Here is a 26650-nt window from a genome sequence, read left to right on the forward strand (position 1 = left end):
CACCACCTTGGCCCAAGATGGAACACTAGTGTGTTTACCTAGAGCAGGGGTGGGCAAACTTTTCGGCCCGAGGGCCACATAGATTCATAGATTCTAGGGTCAGAAGGTACCAATGTGATCATCTAGTCCGACCCCCTGCACAAAGCAGGCCACAGAACCCTACCCATCCACTTCTATAACAAACCCCTAACCTATGCCTGAGTTATTGAAGTCTTCAAATTGTGGTCTGAAGACCTCAAGCTGCAGAGAATCCACCAGCAAGTGACCCATGCCCCACGCTGCAGGGGAAGGCGAAAAACCTCCAGGGCCTCTGCCAATCTGCCCTGGAGGAAAATTCCCTCCCAACCTCAAATATGGTGATCAGCTAAACCCTGAGCATGTGGGCAAGACTAACCAGCCAGCACTCAGAAAGAATTCTCTGCAGTAACTCAGATCCCATCCCATCCAACATCCCATCACCAACCACTGGGCATACTTATCTGGCGATAATCAAAGATCAGTTGCCAAAATTAGGCTCTCCCATCATACCATCCCTTCCATAAACTTATCAAGCTTAATCTTAAAGCCAGATATGGCTTTTGCCCCCACTACTCCCCTTGGAAGGCTGTTCCAGAACTTCACTCCTCTAATGGTTAGAAACCTTCGTCTAATTTCAAGTCTAAACTTCCTAGTGTCCAGTTTATACCCATTCGTTCTTGTGTCTACATTGGTACTAAGCTTAAATAATTCCTCTCCCTCCCTAATATTAATCCCTCTGATATATTTATAAAGAGCAAGCATATCCCCCCTCAGCCTTCTTTTGGCTAGACTAAACAAGCCAAGCTCTTTGAGTCTCCTTTCATATGACAGGTTTTCCATTCCTCGGATCATCCTAGTAGTCCGTCTCTGAACCTGTTCCAGTTTGAATTCATCCTTCTTAAACATGGGAGACCAGAACTGCACACAGTATTCCAGGTGAGGTCTCACCAGCGCCTTATATAACAGTACTAACACCTCCTTATCTTTGCTGGAAATACCTCGCCTAATGCATCCTAAAACCGCATTAGCTTTTTTAACGGCCATATCACATTGGCAGTTCATAGTCATCCTGTGATCTACCAATACTCCAAGGTCCTTCTCCTCCTCTGTTGCTTCCAACTGATGCGTCCCCAATCTATATCTAAAGTTCTTATTATTAATCCCTAAGTGCATGACCTTGCACTTTTCACTATTAAATTTCATCCTATTACTATTACTCCAGTTTACAAGGTCATCCAGATCTTCCTGTATGATATCCCGGTCCTTCTCCGTGTTAGCAATACCCCCCAGCTTCGTGTCATCCGCGAACTTTATTAGCACATTCCCGCTTTTTGTGCCAAGGTCAGTAATAAAAAGGTTAAATAAGATTGGTCCCAGAACCAATCCTTGAGGAACTCCACTAGTAACCTCCTTCCAGCCTGACAGTTCACCCTTCAGTATGACCCGTTGTAGTCTCCCCTTTAACCAGTTCCTTATCCACCTTTCAATTCTCATATTGATCCCCATCTTTTCCAATTTCCTCTATTTCCCTTCACCCCTTCCATGCTTTCTAGTCTCCTGGATCTCTCCTTTATTCCCTGTTGCATGGCCTGGCCAGTACCTCCTCTCCCAGTCCCATACATCTCCTCTTCACTCCTCCCCAAGAGAACTCATTCAAGACCAAACAGCATGGTTAAATGACAACCAGTCTGTTTCCAGCCAATCCATGTCCCTCCCTGTCCACTACCCCCCTCTCCACACCACCTGCCCCCGTTTCACATTTTCCCCATCTATGCTTCAAGTTAGTACCTTTTGAACTTGTATTTATAAACATTTTAAAATAATTTTAAAATTTGCTCTGTAGACACTGCAAACAGTACCAAAAAGAACCCTGGTACACACACTGTAGCTGAGGTTGCCATGACTGTAATCAATGATACCAGTAACAAGGAGCATACCACAGGCTTTGTCAAGTGCCAATGCTTTTTCTGTACCAAGGGTACCACTTGTACAGGCATCCCCGGCTGAGCTGCTTGCATCGGTACTGATGATTGGGTTCAGGCGCACAATGGTACCAATGGCTGAACGAGATGCTTCAGTGCTGATGAGCAAGATGGCTGAGCAAGATGGTAGCTTGTGCTTGCTCTCCTTACTAGTGGAGGGCATGGGCATCCTACTGGAGTTGTGCTTCCTCTCCTTGGAGCTCTGGGTCTTTCTGGGCCTGCTGGTACTGGAGGAAGAGTCTGTGGCCTCAACAGTACCCTGGGAGACTAGGGATGTAAATACCGTTTAAAAAGTTAACTGTTTAAAGGATTAAAATATGTCCTTTAAATGGTTACCCAATTAAGCAGCTGGGGCTGATCCTGCCAGCTGGTGCGGCTGGGGCTGATTCGCCAGCATGGCTGGGGTCCCTCATGCCGGGGTTGGTGCAGGGCTACTGGGGCCAGCTGACCCATGGTTAACAGTTAAGTCAGGTTAACTGGTAAGACTAATGCTTACCAGTTAACTTTTTACATCCCTATGGGAGACCGAGGATCTTGACAGGGACCTGGTCTTTTCTGGAGGTGGCTCCTTAGATAGTCTGTGCTCCTCTTTTCGGTAGTCTTCCCAGAGTGCTCCAAAGGCTTTCCTTTCTTAGGAGAAGTTTGCCCTGAGATTGATGGGGTGCTAGATCTGTCAGGGACAGATGTGTGTGGGGGGGTCATCTCCTGACCTGGCTCAGAGGGTGTTTGCAGGTTCCACAGCCAACAGTTTGAGCTTTATTTCCCTGTTCTTAGCCCTGCACTTAAGGGTTAAACAAAAGGTGCACCCTGGGAGATGTGGGCCTCTCTCCCCCAGGCAATGGACACACTTGGAGTATCTGGCTCACTGCTATAGCCTCTGGGCAAGACAGGCAATGTTTGAAGCCTGGCAAGCCAGGCATAGTCCACTAGGAGAGGATTAGTCTCCCAAGGCAAAAGAGAGGGAAATCAGTCCTCCCATCTAAACTGTCAACTATACTAACCTTAACAACAACCCTAAACTAACTAACTTTGATAGAAAAAAGGGATAAAGTGAAAGACCAAGTATGCTCTAGGTCAGGGGTGGGCAAACTATGGCCTGGGGTCTGCATCCGGCCCTTCAAACATTTTAATCCGGCCCTCGAGGGTCCGGGGCTAGTTCCACTCTGGCGTTCCAGTCAGAGAGTAAGGTTAGGGGCTTGCCCTGCTTCATGCATACTGTGGCTCCGAGCAGCTCCTGGAAGAAGCGGCACGTCCCCCCTTTGGCTCCTACATGTAGGGGCAGCCAAGGAGCTCCACATGCTGCCCCCACCCCAAGAGCTGCCCCTGCAGCTCCCATTGGCCAGGAACCACGGTCAATGAGAGCTGCAGAGATGGCACCTGTGGATGGGGTGGTGTGTAGAGTTGCCTGGCCACGCCGCCATGTAGGAGCAGAAGAGGGGACATGTCACTGTTTCTGGAAGCTGTTTGAGGAAAGCGCCACCCGGAGCCTGCACCCCTCACCCCCTCCCATGCCCCAACCCCTTGCCCCAGCCCTGATCCCCCTCCTGGTCTCCAAACCCCTTGGTCCCAGCCCAGAGTCCCCTTCTGCACCCCAAACCCTCATCCCAGCCCCACCCCAGAGCCCACATCCCCAGCCGGAGTTCTCCCCCACACACCCCAACCCCATGCCCCAGCTCCCTCCTGCACACTGAACTCCTCATTTCTGGACCCACTGCAGAGTCTGCACCCCCAGCCAGAGCCCGCACCCCAAACCCCAATTTTGTGAGAATTCATGGCCTGCCATACAATTTCCATACACAGACAGCTGCAGCAGCACAGGAGCCAGCAAACAGAGCTGTAAACAGGGGAGTTTCAGTGGGAGTTTCCAGGGGGAGGTTGCAGGGGAGACTAAGACAGAGGAACCGACAAGCAAGTCAAGGGATGGGGTGCAGAAGCTAATCGACTGGTGTGGTCTGGTGCCTGCTGGGGGCTTGTGTTGTGTTGACTACCAGGCGGCAGGTGGGAAGGCCATGACTGATACAGAGGCAGCAGTGAAAGACACAACGAGGATGACTGGATGTGGAGCTGCGGCATGTACATGATCCTGGAGGGGGCGCCTGAAAAGAGCTTTGTCTGCATGAAGTGCCGCCTGATAGAGCTGATGGAAGAGAAGATCCGAGGACTGGAGATGCAGGTGCAAACTCTGGTTGAGTTCAGAAGGGGGTTTGAGCAGACGATGGAGCACAGACAGGAGGGGGCTGAAGGGATAAGCTCAGATGTGCAGATGAAATCAGGACCAAAGATTTCAGAGGAGAGACTACTGGGGGAGGAAAGTGGACAGTGGAAGCATGTGACTAAGAGAACCAGGCAGAGGAAAAGACGGGCCAGTGAAGGAGAAATAGAACTCAGGAACAGGTTTGCAGAGTTGGAAAATGAAGAAGGGGCACAGCAGGTGGCCGCTGAAGGAGAGAGGGCAAGGAAAAAGAGAAGAGCTGTTAGTCCTGCAAGAGGAGGGGAGAAGTCAATGGAGGCAACACCAAATATGAGCCCCAGGAGGACTGCAAGGGGGAATAGGAATCGAGAGGACTTGCAGCCGGTGGGTGCGGGAGATAGACCGGAGAAGTGCACTGTCACCAGCAAAAGGCAGGTCTACGTGATTGGAGACTCCTTACAGAGAAGAATAGACAGGCCTGTGACTAGAGCTGATCGGGAGAACAGAAGGGTGTGCTGTATGCCAGGTGCTAAGATACAGGATGTGGACCTGAGGCTGAAAAGGATACTAGCGGGAGCGGGGAAGAATCCGTTGATTGTCCTTCATGTGGGAATGAATGATACGGCTAGATACTCTCTGGAATATATCAAGGGAGACTATGCCAGACTGGGGAAGACGCTTAAGGAAATCGAGGCTCAGGTGATCTTCAGTGGGATTCTGCCGGTTCCTAGAGAAGGGTGACAAAGGTGTGACAAGATTATGGCGATCAACAGATGGCTCAGGCAGTGGTGCTATAAGGAGGGCTTTGGGATGTACGGCCATTGGGAAGCATTTACGGACAGAAGACTGTTCTCTCGGGATGGACTTCAACTGAGGAAGGAGGGAAATAGACTTCTAGGATGGAGGCTTGCCGACCTGATTAAAAGAGCTTTAAACTAGAAATTTGGGGAGATGGTTGGGAGATCTCCACGCCGGAATTTAACCTTGAGAGGGAAGTAAACAAAGTAAGAGGGGATACAGCCGTGGACAGAAGAATTGGCATAATGAGGAAGGGTAGTGTAGATAACAGACTAACAGGTGATGTTGGTGGTAGAATGTCCGTGCCTAACAGGGTACAGAATGTGAGTGAAGCCAAACGGCAAAAATTAAGATGTCTGTACACTAATGTGAGGAGCTTAGGGAACAAAATGGAGGAACTAGAGCTACTGGTGCAGGAAGTGAAACCAGATGTTATAGGGATAACAGAAACGTGGTGGAATAATAGTCATGACTGGAGTACAGGTATTGAAGGCTATGTGCTGTTTAGGAAAGATAGAAATAAAGGCAAAGGTGGTGGAGTAGCATTGTACATCAATGAGGAGGTTAACTGTAAAGAAATAAGAAGTAATGGAATGGACAAGACAGAGTGTGTCTGGGCAAAAATCACACTGGGAAAGAAAGCTACTAGAGCCTCCCCTGAGATATGCTTGGGGTGTGCTACAGACTGCCGGGATCTGATTTGAATATGGATAGAGACCTCTTTAATGTTTTTAAGGAAGTAAACGCTAATGGGAAATGTGTGATCATGGGAGACTTTAACTTCCCAAATATAGACTGGAGGACAAGTGCTAGTAAGAATAATAGGGCTCAGATTTTTCTGGATGTGATAGCTGATGGATTCCTTCACCAAGTAGTTGAAGAACCGACAAGAGGGGATGCCATTTTAGATTTGGTTTTGGTGAGCAGTGAGGACCTCATAGAAGAAATGGTTGTAGGGGACAACCTTGGTTCGAGTGATCATGAGCTAATTCAGTTCAAACTAGATGGAAGGATAAACAAAAATAGATCTGGGACTAGGGTTTTTGATTTCAAAAGGGCTAACTTTAAAGAATTAAGGAAATTAGTTAGGGAAGTGGACTGGACTGAAGAACTTGTGGATCTAAATGCGGAAGAGGCCTGGAATTACTTTAAGTCGCAGCTGCAGAAACTATCGGAAGCCTGCATCCCAAGAAAGGGGAAAAAAACCATAGACAGGAGTTGTAGACCAAGCTGGATGAGCAAGCATCTCAGAGAGGTGATTAAGAAAAAGCAGAAAGCCTACAAGGAGTGGAAGAAGGGTGGGATTAGCAAGGAAAGCTATCTTAGTGAGGTCAGAGCATGTAGGGATAAAGTGAGAAAGGCTAAAACCCAAGTAGAGTTGAACCTTGCAAAGGGAATTAAAACCAATAGTAAAAGGTTCTATAGCCATATAAATAAGAAGAAAACAAAGAAAGAAGAAGTGGGACCGCTACACACTGAGGATGGAAAGGAGGTTAAGGATAACCTAGGCATGGCCCAATATCTAAATAAGTACTTTGCCTCAGTCTTTCTGTATTTAATAAAATCACTTTTTACTTTTTAATTAACCTATAGTATGTATTAATACCTGCAGAAGCAAACAGCTGTGCATATCTCTCTATCAGTATTATAGAGGGCGAACAATTCATGAGTTTACCCTGTGTAAGCTTTATACAGGGTAAAACGGATTTAAATGGGCATCTGAGTGTTGAAGACAGGAACTCCATTGGGAGTTGGGCATCTGAGTGTTGAAGACAGGAACACTTCTTAAGTTGCTTTCAGTTAAGTCTGCAGCTTTGGGGCACATGGTTCAGACCCTGGGTCTGTGTTGGAGCAAACTGGCATGTCTGCTCAACAAGTCCGGGTACTGGAGTCCCAAGCTAGCAGGGAAAACGGGCAGAAGTAGTCTTGGCACATCAGTTGGCAGCCCCAAGGGGGTTTCTGTGATCCAACCTGTCACACCCACCATTCCCTTCCACTGTCCACTCCCCCATATCTCACCCAGGTATAACTGCCCGGTCACTCATACTCTTGGGACTTGCTCAAGTATGCAAAGTGGAGAAGAGCTCCACTTTGGTGTGCATCATAAGATCTGGTAGAAGAGATCTCTCCAGTGGACCTGCCACACCAACCTGATTTAAACCTTTGGTGCTTGTTCACAGCCCAAAATTATCACTAAAACAATGTGTTTCAGTCAAATCCAGCTAACATCAGACATAATACTTTCTACACAAAAATTTGATATCTTTAAAAATAACTCAAAACGTTAGAATATCTGGAAATAAACATGCAGGGGATCCAACTAGTTACGGCCACCTCCAAGCCCTATAATCTGTCATCACTCACTATCACTTCACCTGACTTCTACTGTCCACCCAAACCTAGCATTGCCCCGTAAAATGTGTGAAAATATATGCCAAGGTCAAAGTAACAAACTACTAGAAACTAAAACCTATTTCTTATTCAAAAGCTCCATTTCCAGTATACTATATTATAGCTATGTAATATATACTATATCCAGTATGTGTGTGTATATATATATAGCACTGATTTATATTCCAGCCATGCAGAATATGCATTTTATTATGGATATGCTTAAAGGGACATTATCAAAGTTAGTACATCCTAATTTTAACTTACCTGTAAAGCTGATTGTTGTAGCTGGGTATATGCCACTTACTGCAGCTCGGTTGCTTTCTCGCTCTATTTATTCATCATATTATTTCCTATGCACCTTACATATTCTAAGAAAATCTCGCCAGGACTGGCTAAATAAAAGTAAAAATAGCATTAGCTAATCGACTGGCTCCCCAGAAGGCAATTTATAATGAACTCCTCTATAGGGAAATAACTTCATGGGGCACTGTTTCTTGATGTCTGGGACCCTGGCTAAGTGTTAATTGTTTGTTCGTTTTCAATAGTTTAATGTATATCAATCCATCATAGAAGGGTAGATATAAAAATATATATAACTACTAAGATGGATTAATCAGGTATGTTAAATACATATTCTTAAAATCTTAATCAGCATCCTTTTTAGTTGACATAACAAATTATCATAAGAAACAATCCTACTTCTAAAACCATAAACATACCCTATATGTTTTCCAGTAATGACAAATTGTCTTTGCCAGAGAATCACCGTGATTTATTTCTGCTTAATAAAACAAAATTTGACCCACATTTTCTTCAGTTACGAGCTCTGCTTTATTATGTTGTCTTGAGTTTGTGCTGTTAATTACATCCACATCTTAAGATAAGTTTCTTAGAATAATGAGTAGCAGGTGAAATCCATCTAATAAGATTAAATACAGTTCTATTAATAAGCTCCTTATTTCACTCTCTAATGTGCTTCGAGATCCCACAAAAGAAAGAGCAGTAAAGGTACAACATATAGGAGTTGATTTCACAGTAAAGTTATACAAGTATGTTGAAAAATCCCAAACATGAAGGCTGGGGCATTTCTTATCAATTTGGAGTCACATTTTCTACCCATGGAACAATAATTTTCTATTATAAACACAAATTCACATTGATACAGGGGTATCCATTTGTAACCTGGTGCTTTCTTATTCACTTTGGTTCTTCACTAGTAAACAATTAAGCATCAGCACAAGATGGTGGTGACCGAAAACCTGGCAGTTGTTTAGAGAGACACATGAAATCAGGTGCTGGTTTCAATCCACTTCTTAGTAGACAAATGTCCACATCACAAAAACTGATCTTAGGTATTATTAGCTGACACTCATGTTGGCATCCTCCTAAAGTCAAAGAAATCACAATACCAAATCAGACCAGGGAAGTTCGTAACAGTGGGTACATTGTTATCCATATAAATAACTATTCCTTTTTTAATCCTTCTCAGGTCTTGTATATCTTGTGGCAGTGAGTTCCATGGTTGACTATTTGTTGTGTCAAAATGTATTTCCTATTATAAACTTTAATTTAAATTTCTTGACTTTCATTTTCATTTTTCTTTTATTATGAGAAAGGGTAAATAAATGTACCCTTACCCAATTTACCTTTTCTATGTCATTCATTGTTTTATATATATCTTATACGTCCATTCTTATTTGTGCATATACTAATCTTTTCAATCTCTTTTAATATTGAAGTCTCTCATGTGTCTATCATTTTAGATCCCCATCTATGTAGCCCTCTATTTGATCCTTTTTTTTTTTTGATGGGGTGACCAGAACTGAGCCCAGTGTCTGAGGTGAAGAACTGCTGTTAATTTTTGTAATTACATAATATTTTAATACTATTTTTATTACATCCTAGCACTGGATTGTTGTTTTGACTGCCACTGCACATTAAGCAGAGGTTTTCACTGAGCTCTTTCAGTGCAAGGCTCAGTACTTTTCCTTAGGGGTTAAATTTAGAACTCTGCAGCATGTATGAGTAGTTCAAGTAATCTCTTCCAATATGCATTACCTTATATTTGTCAGTGTTTAATTGCATCCAGTGTCCTGCTATTCATTAGGTCTCTTCTGAAGTTTTCATAGTCTTCTCTAATAATAACTGTCCTAAATACATTTGTTTCACATGCAGATTTTATCACTTCACTGTTACTTAATAACGTGGAAAAGAGAGTGTATGTGAAACAACACCAGTTCTGATATAGATCAGTGAGAAAACTCCCTGTTAACCATTTGCCCTATTGAAAATTGACCATTTACTCCTACTCTCTGTTTTCTGTCTCTTTGTCATTGCAGAATTTTCACCCCAAGACTATTTAGTTTCCTCAGTAGACTCTCATGAGGGGCTATGTCAAAGGCTTTTTAAAAGTTCAGATTAATTAAATCTGTCAGTTTTCTTTTAACTATAGATTTTTTGCATCTACAAGAGATTCTGGTAGATTGAAGAAGCATGGTTTTCCTTTACACAAGTTGTACTAGTTTGTCCTTTTTCCTTAGGTTTTGCTACGCTGCAGTCTTCTAATATAGTAGCTGATTTTAATAAGAGGCTGCATATTTTTGTTTGCAGCTCACCCATTTCATTCTTAAATTCCTTCAGAACTCTCGGATGAATATCATCTGGTCCTGGTATCACACTGGTAAGAATTTAGGAGTGGAATTAGAGATCAATATCTTTCAAGAAAGTTACTTAAAGATGAGTGGATAATTATCTAGAGAGACTTTATATATAAATTAGGGTATATTATCAAACATTTTGTGGAAATACTATGGTTTCCTGACATCATATAGATATCAGATTTTTTCATGTTTAACTGTTTCCTTGTTTTCTTCCATTTGAGACATTAAAAATATTAGCTGTTGTGGTAGTTTTCGTTTTAGACAGTTTAATGTTTCTTTGGCAGGTCTTGGCCCATATTTGACAATACACGTCAGGATCCCACAGGGCTAACTGCAGTTCTTCGGACTACAGATCTAGTTGGAGTCTTGCATATGCTGTACTGTATTCTTTTCCATGGCACCATCTCAGATTCAAACATGGCAAGTTCTAAAGAGAGTTATACAGAGAACACGATCCAGGTTGCTATTCAGAGTTTACGCTTGTTCAATAGCTTCGCAGTTCTTGATCTGCCAGCTTTTCAGGTAACAATTTTTGCTTTTTTAACTTATGCTTAAGATTAGCACATATATTGTTATGTACATTTTCTTTTAATTTATTCAAATGCATATAATTGTATTTAAAATTAACTTGAGGAAGAGTCACAAATGAAATAAATACTCTTTGGTCTTATTTCTGCATGCATAGAATTGCTATTTGCTAATGGTATTTCCATTGTCTAACTATGGGAAATAATAAATGCTATCTATTTTTTTTATTATAAGGCAGACATACAGAACACACAAACTAAACTGAATATACAACATTACCATTTTTGTTCTACTGGTTTTGAGGGTGACCAGTGTGTTATATATCAAATCTAATCTCCTGTGTTACGAGGTTGCAAACCTTCTGTGCCAAGTCCACAAAGAGCTATTTTTCTTCTTTTTGGAATGGGAAATGGCTTGCTTCTATGATATTTTGAGCTTCTTAGGTGCCTAGAGTTGATGGCTGCATCCCTAGATCACACTGTGTTTAAGTGTGACTTGCCACTTACTTGAATTTAAGATGGTACAACTCAGCTAGAAAAATACTGTCTTTTAAAATTCCTCAGGAAAAAAACATTCAAATTTTGCAGATGACAACAAAATTTCTCTTGAAATTTTAATTTTCTAAAATAAAATATATGTGTTGCCCACATTTGACATTTAAGCCACAAAAAAAGACCATTTTTTTGGGAAAAGATCTCAGATTGGTTTAATTAAATAAAGGAAGAAGAAATTTGCCTGGCAATTAGTCCATAATGCAAATTAATAACTTTGCCACTTTAAGAAAAAAACTAATATTAAAATATTCCAGAAATAAATGAGTAAAAGCTTTTATTAATGTGAGATGAAATTGCAAATAACATTGCTTTGTAGAACTTCTTTGCTAACATCAATCTCACGCAGTATATCAAATGAAGTTTTTATGTATAATGGATACATTCAATGTATAATGGATACATTTGTCCAATCATATTGTACATCATGGACTCCTTTCTGCGCTGCGCTGAAATCAGCAGAAGTTTTGCCTGAGTGAAGAATGCAAGATAATCCACCATCAACTCCCACTTCTTGATTTTTAATTTTAGTATAATTAATAGTCCTGATCTTGCAACTAGTTCTGTGCAGAAAGACCCCCCTTCATCCACATGGGTCCAGTTGCAGGATCAAAGCCACTCTGTTGAGGCTGGCAAATTTCTCAAAAGTAGAAATTATTTCATATGTAAACATTGTAATATCTTAGGGCTGACAATGCAGTAAAAAATGTAATTTCAGTTTAATAAAGCATTTGTTTACCTGCTTAGCTGAAATAGGGTCATAGTATTGTTTTGATGGACAGAATCACTGTTCCAATCTCAGTAACTACTTGTCTCCATCTATTAATGTTAACTATTTAGTTAATGTTAAAAAGGCAGCACACACCTGAAACATATTATTGTCCCTCCTGACACTTAGGAACTGTAGCAGAGTAAGGCAGAAAAGAAAGAAAACATAGTTTATGTGCTGCCTAATGATTATTAGCTCTCGGGAATAGTTTTTTCGTGTAATAGTAAGACTCTAGAACAGTTTTCTGATTAAAAGAAGAGGTTCACTTGTGGCACAGTATGAATTAATTTCAGCACAGATAATAATCCCCTGGTTCATGGGTGTGTGCGTCATTTAACCTGACAGTCTAACAACTGAAAGATGGTAGTGAGAAACAATACACAGGATACTGAATTACTATTAATTCAGGCTAAAGAGGAAGCATAGTTTCCTTGAAAAATTAGTTTAACTTTTATACACAAACTCCTGTGCCCCTTGGCCTGTTGTTATCAGGGAAGGTTAAACACAGAGCGTTAGGTCACAGCATGCATGGACATGACTAATTAAATAAGAGCTGGACCCAAAACATATTGCTACATGATGTAAAGTAGCAAATAGATACTATATAATGTTTTGAAGCTTGAAAGTACAACAACTTATTGGGGGTATTAACTATGGAGATGGAAAATATCCATTGCTGGTTTTTTAAAACAAAAATTCATTTTTCTGGGCAGAATTTTGATTATGTTAAAACCTAACTTTAGCACACTTAGATTTATGTACATATGTAGTCCACACAGACTAGAAGATATGAAATAAAGAAAACTTTCAGATGAAAGATATTTTCCCACAGGCCTGCACTGTTGTTTCATTAGAGTTAGTAGACTGTCATGCTCATTCCTTATGCTTCAGTTTTCCCCTTTGACCTTGTGTCGCTCTGTCTGTTTGACATGTTTATTAAATAGAGGCTGTAGGCTGCACAGATAAAATCTAATTCCCCTGAATCTCCACACTACAGCAATTTGCCTACTTTCAGAAACTATCCCCCCAAAAAATTGCAGCTGATGGTTGTCTTATTTTGGATGTTTCCAACTTTTGAAAATGTTTGTTTGAAAAGTTATTAGTTATTATTTATCTTTCTTTTCCGTTCAGAACACACAGATATTAATGAGAAATGTATTTTGCTCTTTTGCAAAAATTGGGAATGATTTGTTTTCCTTTGCTTATTACTGAGAATTATTATTAGGATTAAGTTTTCCCGGAACATGTTCTGCATATTTAATGAAATTGGCTACTTAATGCTAACAGAATGCCAAGTGAGAAGAATCTAAATTTTTCTTTGCCCATTTAAAAATAAAATTCAGTTTTATTTACAGTGGCATTTATCATATTAATTAACATCCTACTGATAAGTTGATGAAAAAATTAAGGAGGGGAGGGGACGGGTTCATTTGGCATTTTTTTACCACGACCATTATACAATCAAAAGTATAACCAAAATCTTACTTGAATACTTTCTGATAAAGTATGTGATTTGTAATTTAGACTCTCATTTGTTTCAGTTAGTCCCTATAATATATTGCTAGGTTATGATTTCCTATTTTCTATCAGTCTATTGTAGGTGCTGAGGGACTTTCTCTTGCATTCCGTCATATTATCAGCTCTTTGCTGTGGTATTGTTCTCAGCATACCTGTGAAGGACTGCTACATGAAGTCATTCTTTGTGTTGGGTATTTTACTGTCAACCATCCAGATAATCAGGTAAGAAAATCAGAAAATGTGTTTGGGATTATAGTGCACATGTTTAGGCCCTGGTCTTGAAATGCTTAATTACATGAGTAGTGCTGTTGAGGCCAATGTGACTCCTCACATGTGTAAATTTATGTACGTACATAAGCATCTGTAAGATAGGAGCCTACGTTTTGTATTAGGATGGAAGACTAAATGAGGAATGTAAAGAGGGACATCATTCTTTTTGGTATTTATTTATTTTTTATGGGTGGTACTCCTGTGTTTGAGATACTCATAGCACTGACCAACCATAGTTAGGCCTGGTCACTGCCAAAACAGGACTGTTGACAAGTATGTTTTTCATGTCCACAAGGGTGTTATATCTTAGGTTCATATATTTTCCTTTTATCCTTTCTTATTGGATAGATGTTTGTACCAGAGAGAAGGCCAAACTCTACCTTGAGATATATGCAAATACAAATCTCCTGGAAGCCAATAAGAGCTGTGCATGCATATCTGAGAGTAGAATTTATCCCTTGTTCTTCATTCTGCTATTATTTTTAACCTTTCTATTTGTACTAAATTATATTAATAGTGCACTGGTCTCTCTGATTCCTACGGGAATGACTCTTACGTTCTGCTTTAGTTGCAAAACATAACTTCAACTTCCTGGACACTGCAGTCCACAGCTATAATGGATTCCGTGAACTCACACATTAGAAAGAATTGCTTACAAAATAATCAGGATGCAAAATTTTGAGGATATTTGGAGTCGGAGTATACCCGTGTGTTAATCAGGCAGAACTTCACCCTTGCTCTTTATTTTTGAATACTTGGACCTGACTGTGTATATATACATAGAAATTGTATTATGTCGCATTATCCTTTGATATTATTCAATTATATGGTGTATTTTACATTGTCATTTGCCTTATTACTCCTTTATGTCTGTTTCTGCTATGCCCCTTTTCCGTTAAACTATTTTATTCAGAATTAGAAGTTTAATCCCCTCCATAAATTGAAGAGCAGATGTAAGTGAATGTTTCAACTTGTCAGTATAAGTTTAAAAAAAAAAAAAAACCTTTTGAACTATGATGGTAGGGCTGTCAACTGCAATTTGAACATTGTAATATCTTAGGGCTGACAATGCAGTAAAAAATGTAATTTCAGCGGTTTTGGCCACAGCTTCAGAGAAACTGCTTGCAGCCCTGCCACTGTGTGAAGCCAAATCATAATTCAGGACCCAAAAGTTGCCTGGCACTGCTCCCTCAGAAAACTGACTCCAAGGATGGTCCTGTGTTTTGCAGGGCTAATGTTAAGTAACTTTTGGAACTTGAATCAGGATTAGACTCCATTGAAGCAGAAATTGAGAAGTCCTGTGGAGGCACTTCTCTTTCACACAGACTGCTTGCAGGTGGTATTTTTGTAATGCTTTCATTTTGAAAGCGGAGTGGTATTGCTGAACTTTTCAGATTCCCACTGCAGTATAACTGGTCTTGGTATACAGAAGTGCCAGTGAACTCCATCTTCCTTTCTTCTCCACTTCAAGAATTCTTTTTTTGGCTCACAAGTGTAAACAGATGTGATCCATTGGAAAAGGGACATGCACCATTAATGTGCCAGTAATAGCACAGAAGAAGAACTTCTATCCAGAGATGTTGGTTGTAGTGTTCTGTAGTGCCCATCGCTGTTTAGATTTGTGCCCTAGGGCAAAGGTGCACCAGCTTCTGAACAGGCACCATGCCATCCTAGCAGATGGCTATGGTGAGTAGGTAGCCAAGACATAAAGTATGTACATAAATGTGTTTGTCTGAGGGCATGATTCCCAGCTGCTAATGTTGCAGTCTGTCTAAATCTTCAGCATCTGCACATGTGGTTAAAGTCATGTGCCATCACTAATCTACCTCTGAACTAGATTAAATTTGAGGATTAATAACTTCTTCACCTACATAAAACAATTTTAGGTCCTTGCTAAAATAAGCACAGTGCTGGTCAGGCAATAGAGGCAGAGTAGCATAGTGGACTGCTTTGGTGTCACTTCTTCAAGCTATTTATTTCTGTTAGAGATACGCAAAATTAAGGGTCATTTTGTGAACATTTCACTCATAAAATTGGCAATTTTCATTTAATGCTTTGCAAATTTTGTTGCAAAAATCATTTTTCTCAAGCAAAAACATGTTTCCACCCTGTTCACAATTTGAAGACTACCAAGATCCCACCCATCTTTTAAAACCACCATGTTTCACCCTTCAGCCTGTGGCATAATATTTATGAGATCTCCAACTAGATGGGATAGAAGGTTTACTTTTATGTCATAGAATCTGATAATTTGTTGTTTAATATTTTTTGAATCCACATGTATTTTAAATGGTCAAATTTTGCTCCTTAGAGAAACTAGATATTCATGCCTCCTGGTCTGTTTTAATCTAAAGAAAAGCAAAAAACTAATCTCTGGGACAACTTGATTCTCTTTCCTTCTGTAAGACCATTCATGTAGGCTCAGATAAGGAGTATTTCTTTACCTCAAGTTGGACCCTTTGGGTAATAAATACTGGTAATAAAATCAGGTACCGAACAGGCACTGGGATTTGCGTGCAGCTGTTATTTTCGTATGCTAGTAGTGCTGTGATTCCCAGTATTGAAATGATGCCTTCCATGATACAGGAAGTGCTACTGGTTCATTTATTACCTCTATAATGTTAGTTCCTGGACTTTCTGTTTTTACATTGAACATTTGTGCAATGCTAGTTTTAAAAAAATCAGTATATTCCTGAAGCAGAAGCCAAATAACAAATGCTCTAGAACAGTAAACATTAGCCTCCTTAGAGATGCTGGAGTATTGTAAGCAAGACACAAGAAGTAATTCTTCTGCTCTACTCTGCACTGATTAGACCTCAACTGGAGTATTGTGCCCAGTTCTGGGCACCACATTTCAGGAAAGATGTGGACAGATTGGAGAAAGTCCAAAGAAGAGCAACAAAAGTGATGAAAGGTCTAGAAAGAATTACCTTATGAGAGAAGACTGGAAAAATTGAGTTTGTTTAGTCTAGAGAAGAGAAGACTAAGGGGCTTACATTGTAGCAAGGGTGGTTTAGGTTGGACATTAGGAAAGACTTTCTAACTGTCAGGGTAGTAAAGCACTGGAATAAATTGCCTAGGAAGGTTGTGGAAACTCTATCGTTGGAGATTTAAGGGCAGGTTAGACAAACACCTGTCAGGGATGGTCTAGATAATACTTAGTCCTGCTTTGAGTGCAGGGGAGTGGACTAGAGGACCTCTCACGGTCTGTTCCAGTTCTATGATTCTGTGCTCCAAGAAGTCAAATCATGTATCCCAGATTTCACCGAAGAAGACAAATATCCCTTAGATCCTGAAAACTGTGTTTGTATATTCATCAAGCGCATTTTAAGGGACCATTGACTGGGATCTTTCATATCAGCCTTCTGATTGCTCCTGCAGTCATATAAATATTTGTTGTGGTTTGTTTGTAGTTTAAACAAGTCTTTTCCTCTGTAGATTGTTAGTCCCCTATTATCTCTTGTAAATTTCAATTCCCTGCTTACTCACAAGAACAAGGCAGACAAGTAGCGTGGTATATTACGGTGTGTCTGTGTACATTCACACCTATGCCTACAAGCACAGACACAAAACCCTATATGATGAGTAGGACAAAGAAGCAGCAATCTTATTATTCAGAATTTGGCAGCCCCTATTTTAGAGGCTGGACAGATCTTTCAGCAGAGGAAATTTTAAAATAATGTTATTAATAAGGTATGTTATATTTTATGTCTGCCAACCTTGACATTGTCTTTTGAAAAGTAATACAGTGGAGTCCTGATTTAAATAACAAAATAACTTTTGGTCTGTGCAACCAAATGATCACTGCAAGTAGCGATCAGGATAAGGGGATTCTCTTTTGTTTGGACCGTACTTGCTAAGTTTATTTTAAAATTACTATAACTTTCTGACATTGCCCACAGTTATTGTATTAGTGATAGTTTTTTCATATCCTGTTTTAATCTTCATAAAGCTTTTTTCAGGGCCTCTGCTATCACTGAATGAAATAAATAGGTTATGAAACTAAAATTTTTTTAAAGCAAACAGTCCTTTAATATGTTAAATGCTTCAGCATCATTAGTCGAGAGTAAACTGCACTGTCTGTTTTGTATCAGCACGCGAACTTTTATTTACAGCTTGCATTTTTACAAGACAAGAATTCTGTAATCATGCGCTAGTGTAAGATTGCTTATTACACATCTGCTTTGCATAAAGTATGGTCAGTGAAACTGATTCTCTTTATTTGTCACCATTTAGTCTATTAACTTAAGAAAACAGGTCCCATGATACTAAAGATGCACTCAAAATAATAATAAAAATAAAAATAATTTCCCTATCTTTGATTAAGCCAATCATCTACTTACTGTAGGATTAGAGTTTCTAATTAAAATGTTGTTGTTAATTAAAAATCCCCTCGTATTTTATTACATTTTCATTCCCTTTTCTACTTTGTCTGATTTCATTATTATAATGAACGTAATTGGTATGTGCTGTCAACCATCTACTTCATTTGCATTTTATATTGGATAATTGAATGTAGCCTGATAATTAAATTAACACAAATGACAGATGATTTGGCATCCTTCACATTACTGTTTGGGGAATAAAAATCTTTGCATATTCATTGTAGTTAGGGAATATTCTTAATTTGGAAAATCTTTTCAAATTAAAGACCTTAGACCCATGATCTTGCATCCAAAGGCTCCAAAAGAAGTTGCACTGTTCATCTATCTAGTTGTGCCTGTATCATAAATCTAGTTTTATTACTTTCAGGAATTAACAGAAACAATGAATTTAAACTGCTTTTGTGTGAGTCTGATTCACTTTGGGTATTGGCAATACGATACAGAGCCTTATACCTCTAAATTATCAATCTGAAGCATGATGTTATTAGGTCACTGGGTATAAACTCCCCATTTATTGGCTCAAGAAAAGTCATTTAGATTTAAAATGATTTTTTTTGTAAATTCATGTATAATTTATAACATGGATGGATTACAGTAAACCATCTGTTGAAAACAGGAATACATATATTAAAGGGTTAGTTTTCATTGAATATTGTCATCTACCTACTAGGACACAGCAATAGCATTTTTAATGTGGAAGATTTAATGCAAAACTGATAGAACCTTTTTTACAAGTATAACACCAACTGTAATTTGAAAATGAAAAAAGATTTGTGAACTTTTCAATAGAAGAGTTTCTCCTTTCTCAAAACGATTGCACATCACACAGCAGTAATATCACAGGTATAAATATAATGCTAAAAAAAACTAAGAGTGTACGCTTCGTTTCAACTATTTAACATGAAGTTAAAACAAACAAAAAGGTCATAAAATTGTAAAATGGTCTTAAATTACATTTACAGTCACTTTAAAGCCACTTCACATTGTTAGAGTTGTGTAAAGTGACCATTAGTGTAAATGACAATCAAGCCCAAATTTTTAAAGAAACCTCAACCTAGCTTTAAAATTTGCATTTGTTTTTTTTAATCCAGTCCTTTGTGAGATTATTTTGACATCTAGCTATGTGATTTATGGGCACAAATACTGGTTGCATGTGTGGGAAATATGTTGAGTCATGTTTATCAAAGTTGCTGATAAATTATTTTATTTACATGAACTTCCTAAATTAATATTTGCAAATTTGTAATATTTAAATAGTTGTATAACTAAAAAAGGACAATAACAGCATTATTAAATATATTGTTTCTGCGGCATGAAATGATACTTACTAGTAGATACTTATTTACTATTTTACACTTGTTGCCCTTAGCTGGGGCTTGAGAAGAAGCAGCAAAGCATAACTATAAAAGTTAATTATGCCAAATTTTACTTTATACTGTTTTCCAAGACCATAGGTTGAGATTTTCATAGCAGTACAAGGGATTTATCTTTAGTGGAAAATGTGTGGCTAAATCCCCTGCACTGCCTTGAAAATTTCAGCCATAGTGTCTGAAATACTTTATTGTTCTGAAATGTTAAATTATGACAGGAGAGATATAGCTAGTATTTACTATCAGTTTTCCATACATACCAGTTCTTAGAACTGTAAGAGGATGTTTGTTTACTGGGGACCTTGTGCACCTGGCTGTTCGCCAGCATGCAAAAGGGGAAAAGACATGGAATAAAGGGGCAAAAGGGCCTCTAACCCATGGAAGGGAGTGCAAAGCCAGTGCAACTCAGGGTACGTCTACACTACGGGATTATTCCAATTTTACATAAACCGGTTTTGTAAAACAGATTGTATAAAGCACATTAATTTGGTGGAGTGCATCCATGGTCTGAGGCTAGCATCGATTTCTGGAGCGTTGCACTGTGGGTAGCTATTCCATAGCTATCCCATAGTTCCCGCAGTCTCCCCCGCCCCTTGGAATTCTGGGTTGAGATCCCAGTGCCTGATGGGGCAAAAATCATTGTGGCGGGTGGTTCTGTGTAAGTGTCATCACTCATTCCTTCCTCCGGGAAAGCAACGGCAGACAATCATTTCGCGCCCTTTTTCCCTGGATTGGTCTGGCAGACGTCATAGCACGGCAACCCTGGAGCCCATTCAGCTTTTTTTTACTGTCACCGTATGTGTACTGGATGCCGCTGACAGAGGCGATACTACAGCGCTACACAGCAGCATTCATTTGCTTTTGCATGATAACGGAGATGGTTATCAGTTGTTCTGTACCATCTGCTGCCATTGTAAATTGGCAATGAGATGACGGTTATCTGTCATTCTGTACCGTCTGCTGCTATCATGGGTGCCCCTGGCTGAGGTCGGCCGGGGCGCAAAGGCAAAAATGGGAATGACTCCCCGAGTCTGTTCCTCCTTTATGGTATCTAAAAATAGAGTCAGTCCTGCCTAGAATATGGGGCAAGTGTACTAGAGAACCAGTGTACCAGAGAACCAGAGAGCACAGTCACTCTGTGTCAGATCTCACAGAAATGATGAGCTGCATGCCATTCACGGGGGGTGCCCCTGCAACAACCCCACCCATTGCTTCCCTCCTCCCCAACCTTCCTGGGCTACCGTGGCAGTGTCCCCGCCATTTGTGTCATGAAGTTATAAAGAATGCAGGAATAAGAAACAGTGACTTGTTAGTGAGATAAAATGAGGGGGAGGCAGCCTCCAGTTGCTATGATAGTCCAGGCAGGCCATTAAACGGTGGCAGGGGAGAGGAGCCCATCCTCCTGCTGCTATGATAGTCCAGGCACTACAGAATCTTTTCTTTACACATGAAAGGGAGGGGGCTAATTGAAGCTCAATCCCCAGTTGCTATGATGAGGACGGTTACCAGCCGTTCTGTCCCATCCACTGGGAATGACCGGAAGTCATTCCTATTTTTACCCAGGCGCCCCCCCCCGGCCGGCCTCACCTGAGGCCAGCCAGGAGCACTCACGGGCAGATGATGGTACTGCAGCAATCAAGCATATTGTACCATCTGCCACCGGGGAGGGAAGAGGAGCAGATACTGCTCTTTAGTGCCGCAGCATCGCGTCTACCAGCAGCATTCAGTACACATAGGGTGACATTAAAAAAAAGTCAAGAAACAATTTTTTTCCCTTTTCTTTCACGTGAGGGGGGAAGGAGTAAATTGGCGAGCTATACCCTGAACCACGCCGGACAATGTGTTTGAACCTACAGGCATTGGGAACTCAGCCAAGAATGCAAATACTTTTCGGAGACTGCTGTGAACTGTGGGATAGCTGGAGTCCTCAGTACCCCCTCCCTCCCTCCATGAGCATCCATTTGATTCTTTGGCTTTCCGTTACACTTGTCACGCAGCACTGTGTAGCCTGGAGATTTTTTTCAAACGCTTTGGCATTTCATCTTCTGTTACGGAGCTCTGATAGAACAGATTCGTCTCCCCATACAGCGATCAGATCCAGTACCTCCCGTACGGTCTATGCTGGAGCTCTTTTTGGATTTGGGACTGCATCGCCACCCGTGCTGATCAGAGCTCCACGCTGGGCAAACAGGAAATGCAATTCAAAAGTTCGCGGGGCTTTTCCTGTTTACCTGGCCAGTGCATTCGAGTTCGGATTGCTGTCCAGAGTGGTCACAGTGGTGCACTGTGGGATACCGCCCGGAGGCCAATACCGTCGATTTGCGGCCACACTAACCCTAATCCGATATGGTAATACCGATTTTAGCGCTACTCCTCTCATTGAGGAGGAGTACAGAAACCGATTTAAAGAGCCCTTTATATCAATATAAAGGGCCTCGTAGTGTGGACGGGTGTGCCATTAAATCGGTTTAACACTGCTAAAATCGGCTTAAACTCGTAATGTAGACCAGGCCTGACTCTCTCCCTTACTCAAGCCTAGGGAAACCCACTGCATGAATGACGGGAAAGGAATGGAGCTAGGGAGCAGTAACTCTAAGCAGCGTGCTCCTTCTGAAACAGTGTTTCCACCAGAGGAGCCAGCTAAAGTTACTGCTGCTAAGAGAAGCATCCACTATCGTAGAAAGTGTCTAAACAGACTTTGTCAACCTTAAAATCACAATTATGTCTGAAAATAATTTCCTGTTGTTTTACAGGTAACACCTAAGATTACTTCACCAACATAATTTAAAGGGAAAAAAAGCTTTAATTTTTGCAGATGGTTTCTTTTGTGCATTTGATAGCACTTTCTGTGAATAATTTTCACTGTTTCCCTACTGTAGTCTGTCAGTTTCCACTGTTGTCTGCATCAGTCTTTTAACAAAAAGGAAGAGCAAAACTTTTAACAATAGGATAATGGGATTATAAATTGACAAGGAGGTTTGGGGGACAGGTATAGGAAAGAGAGGCTGGAGACTCCACCAGTGGTTTTGTTGGTGGAGTTGATTATTACATTTTTGTTATAGTCGCATTGCTGTTGGGATAGTTGTGAGGCATCGGGAGTTCACCCAGACCAGTAAGGGATTGTGTCACCGCCTGCCCTGTAACCCTGAGTGCTTCTGTGGTATGTAACTTTGGTTCAGAGCCTGACACCAGCAGCCTACTTACAACACAGTGACCTTGCCCTGGCTTCCGTCACCCTGGTTACTCCTTGCAGGGTGACACCAACAGCTTTTCCAGTCCCAAATTTACCCAAAACCATCTCCTCTGCAGTGCTCAGCGCCTCTCACTGTAGCACTCACAAAACTTTATCGAGTTCGCTGCTCCTTTGAAGAGACAGTACACAGCACCCGCCTGTTAGTTTGGCTGAGGATTTTACCCTTCAGTCTGAAATACTGTACTGAGATGGCTGTGTAATAAAACAAGATTAAGTTTATTTACAAACAATGGATATTTAAGTGATACCACAGAGAAGTAATTGAGATAGAAGTGGTTACAATCAAAAGTAAAAATATGCTTCTAAGATTAAAACCTAATTAAACAAACTAGAGCCCTTTATTCAAAGCAGTTTCTCACCACAGTTGTTCTTCCAGCATGACTGGCCAGTTCTTAGCCAGGATCCAACACAGGGCTCAAAGCACTTGGTGTTTTTGGCTCTTCAAGTGAAGGATGCCAAAATGGCTTTTTCTCTCTGCTTATATCCTCAATGATTATCTGTGTTTTCAAAGTCAGGTGGCCTTTCTGGGGGCTCAGCTTGCTATGTCCATCAGGGAGCTGATGCCATGTTCATTTTTGCAGTCTCATCTTCCCTCCTCCCCCCATCTGGATAGTTAAGTGACAATCTCCTCCACTCACTAGTTTGATGGGTTTGTTTATCTTTTATGTAAATGTGCTTCATTGTCCCTTCTTGCTCAGTTTTCCACTGGAGACCATTCAAGCACATGGGACCACATTCCTTTGTCTAGGGAAGGGTGTTTAAGACCTACCTGCCAAACATATTTCAATAACCTTTTTCCAGTACATATTTATTATTTTCATATATCACTTGTATATCCTTAACGCCACTGTGTTACCAGTTCGCATATGATCCCTTACATGACAGCTTTTAGATATAGATTATGACAGCAGTGAGTTCGGATACATGTAGCCGCTCAGGCCAGCTTAGGCCTGGTCCACACTACGCAGTTAAATCGATTTAAACAGCGTTAAATCGATTTAACGCTGTACCCGTCCACACTACAATGTACTTTAAATCAATTTTAAGGGCTCTTAAAATCGATTTCTGTACTCCTCCCCAACGAGGAGTAACGCTAAAATCGATATTACTATATCAATTTAGGGTTAGTGTGGACGGAAATCGAAGTTATTGGCCTCCGGGTGGTATCCCACAGTGCACCAGTGGCCACTCTGGACAGATAACTGAACTCTAATGCACTGGCCAGGTATACAGGAAAAGCCCCGCGAACTTTTGAATTGCATTTCCTGTTTGGCCAGCGTGGAGCTCTCATCAGCACAGGTGACCATGCAGAGGTCATCAGCACAGGTAACAATGCAGTCTCCTGAGAATAGAAAAAGAGCACCCGCATGGACCGCACGAGAGGTACTGGATCTTATTGCTATATGGGGAGAGGATTCAGTGCTATCAGAACTGCATTCCAAAAGACGAAATGAAAAAACTTTTGAAAAAATTTCCAATACCATGAGGGAGAGAGGCCACACCAGGGACTCAGTGCAGTGCAGAGTGAAAGTCAAGGAGCTCAGACAAGCCTACCAGAAAACCAAAGCAACAAACGGCAGATCCGGATCAGAGCCCAAAACATGCCGCTTCTATGCTGAGCTGCATACAATTTTAGGGGGCTGCGCCACCAGTACCCCCCCCTTGTCCGTGGATTCCGAGGTGGGGGTTATAATCTCAACCATGGATGAGGATTCAGCGGAGGGGGAAGATGATGAGGAGGAAGAACTTGCAGAGACCACACAGCACTCCATTCTCCCCAACAGTCAGGAGCTTTTTGTGACCCAGACGGATTTACCGTGCCTGCCCTCCCAAGCCACTAGCCCAGACAGTGAAGCCATGGAAGGGACCTCTGGTGAGTGTACCTTTGTAAATATAAATCATAGTTTAAAAGCAAGCGTTTTTTAATGATTGATTTGCCATGAGGTCTTGGCATGCATTAGCAGGCATTAAAGTTACTGGAACAGTTTGTTAACATGTCTGGGGATGGAGCAGAAATCCTCCAGGGACATCTCCATGAAGCGCTCCTGGAGGTACTCCAAAAGCCTTTGCAGGTTTCTGGGCAAGGCAGCCTTGTTCCGTCCACCATGGTAGGACACTTTACCACGCCATGCATGTAGCAAGTAATCTGGTATCATTGCATGACAAAGCCTAGCTGCGTAAGGTCCCGGTGATTGCAGGCATTCAAGAAACATCCTTTCTTTATCTCATTCCGTTATCCTCAGCAGAGTGATATCGTTCATGGTAACCTGGTTTAAATTAATGTATTTTATTAAGGGGACAGAGCTGGCCATTCCTACTGGGCTGCTTGCCTGTTGCTTAAAAGAAATCCTTCCTTGCAGGTAGCCAAGCGGGGGGAGGGGAGGGGGCTTAATGGCGCTGAGCTTTTTAGCATTTGGCCAGCAGGAATCTTCCCAGCTACCAGCCACGCGGTGGGGGGGGAGGAGATAGGGGGGGTGATTAGCAGTGATCTGCCATTATACCAGCCATGCGGTGTGGGGAGGGGTAAAGCAATTCCCTTAGGGGTAGGGTATGGCGTCTGCTGCTCCTTGTAAAAGCAGCAGCACAGGGAGAAGCTGTATGCCTTACCATGACCGCATGCAAGCTGAATTGTGATACCCGGACCTGCATCTGTGTTGATTTGTTACACCACAGCCGCAGGCACTAAATACTGAAAGAGTCCAAATGCGACCTTGTAGTGAAATCACATGTGCTATGTAAGGTGAATAGTGTAGTTCAGTGTGAAAGAGTATAACCATTGTTCTGTGAAATGTATCTTTTATAATCCTTCTATCACTATTTTCCCCCACTCATGCAGCTGCAAATTTTTCAAGCCTCCCTACTCCATCCCGAAGGCTAGCTCAGATAAGGCGGAGGAAGAAGAGGACACGAGATGAAATGTTCGCAGAAATCGTGGCAGTAACCTGCAATGAAAGAGCTCATCTAGGGGATTGAAAGGACGTGGTAGCAAAGTACAGGAAAGATGCCAGTGAACGTGAGGACAGGAGGGACCAACGTGAGGATAGGAGAGACGCTCGAGATGAGATGTGGCGGCAGGAAGATCAGAGGTGTAGGCAGGAAGATCTGCGGTGGTGGGATGCAACGCTGGAGCTGCTGCGTGATCAAACTGACATCCTCCGACGTCTGGTGGATCTTCAGGAAGAGCAGCGGGGTCACAGACTGCCGCTCCAGCCCCTGTGTAACCACCCTCAGTACTCACCATGTTCCATGTCTTCCACACCCAGACGTGTAAGAACATGTGGGGGAAGGCTTTCTGCACCCGCCCACTCCACCCCCGTGGACAGTCCAACCAAAAGGCTGTCATTACATTGAAATGTCCTTAATGGCCTTTTTCTTCCCTCCTATCCTCCTCCCAAACCACTCCCGGGATACCTTGTTATTTCTCTTACTCTTTTTATAATTACATGCTTTTTAAACGAAGTGGGAGGGTGGGTTGCTTACAGGGAATTACTTTTAATAAAGAATACAAGCTTTTTTAACGATAGTAACTTTATTTCCATAAGCAAGCTGTAATGGAAGGGGGAGGGTGGGTTGCTTGCAGGAGAAGTCAATAAAGGGGGGAGGTTCATGAAGGGGAAACAAACACAGCAGTCACACCGTACCCTGGCCCATGATGAAACTCATTTTCAAGGCTTCTGTGATGCGCACCGCTTCCTGGTGTGCTCTTCTAATCGCCCTGGTGTCTGGCTGCGCGTAATCAGCGGCCAGGTGATTTGCCTCAGCCTCCCACCCCGCCATAAAGGTCTCCCCCTTACTCTCACAGAGATTGTGGAGCACACAGCAAGCAGCAATAACAAAGGGGACATTGGTTTGGCTGAGGTCTGAGCGAGTGAGTAACGTTCTCCAGCGAGCCTTTAAATGGCCAAATGCACATTCTACCACCATTCTGCACTTGCTCAGCCTGTAGTTAAACAGCTCCTGACC

At 41.6% G+C, this 26650-nt stretch overlaps 1 protein-coding gene across 7 annotated transcripts in view; it reads left to right on the forward strand.

Moving 5' to 3' along the window:
• The window catches only part of SCAPER (S-phase cyclin A associated protein in the ER), a 357501-nt gene that overhangs the window by 300905 nt on the left and 29946 nt on the right, over positions 1 to 26650 (forward strand). For 3 of the 7 annotated variants that reach the window (XM_050966969.1, XM_050966967.1, XM_050966968.1), the window contains 2 exons: positions 10328 to 10565; positions 13482 to 13631. In XM_050966969.1, the coding sequence (XP_050822926.1) occupies positions 10328 to 10565; positions 13482 to 13631 (388 nt within the window). Of the gene's footprint in view, positions 1 to 10327; positions 10566 to 13481; positions 13632 to 14027; positions 14253 to 24323; positions 24442 to 24471; positions 24561 to 25523; positions 25636 to 26650 lie in introns of those variants that run through there. The other 4 variants (XM_050966971.1, XM_050966970.1, XM_050966973.1 and 1 more) reach the window with 4 other exon arrangements.

The sequence above is a fragment of the Gopherus flavomarginatus genome, chromosome 9, assembly GCF_025201925.1.
Source record: "Gopherus flavomarginatus isolate rGopFla2 chromosome 9, rGopFla2.mat.asm, whole genome shotgun sequence".
Taxonomy (NCBI): domain Eukaryota; kingdom Metazoa; phylum Chordata; order Testudines; family Testudinidae; genus Gopherus; species Gopherus flavomarginatus.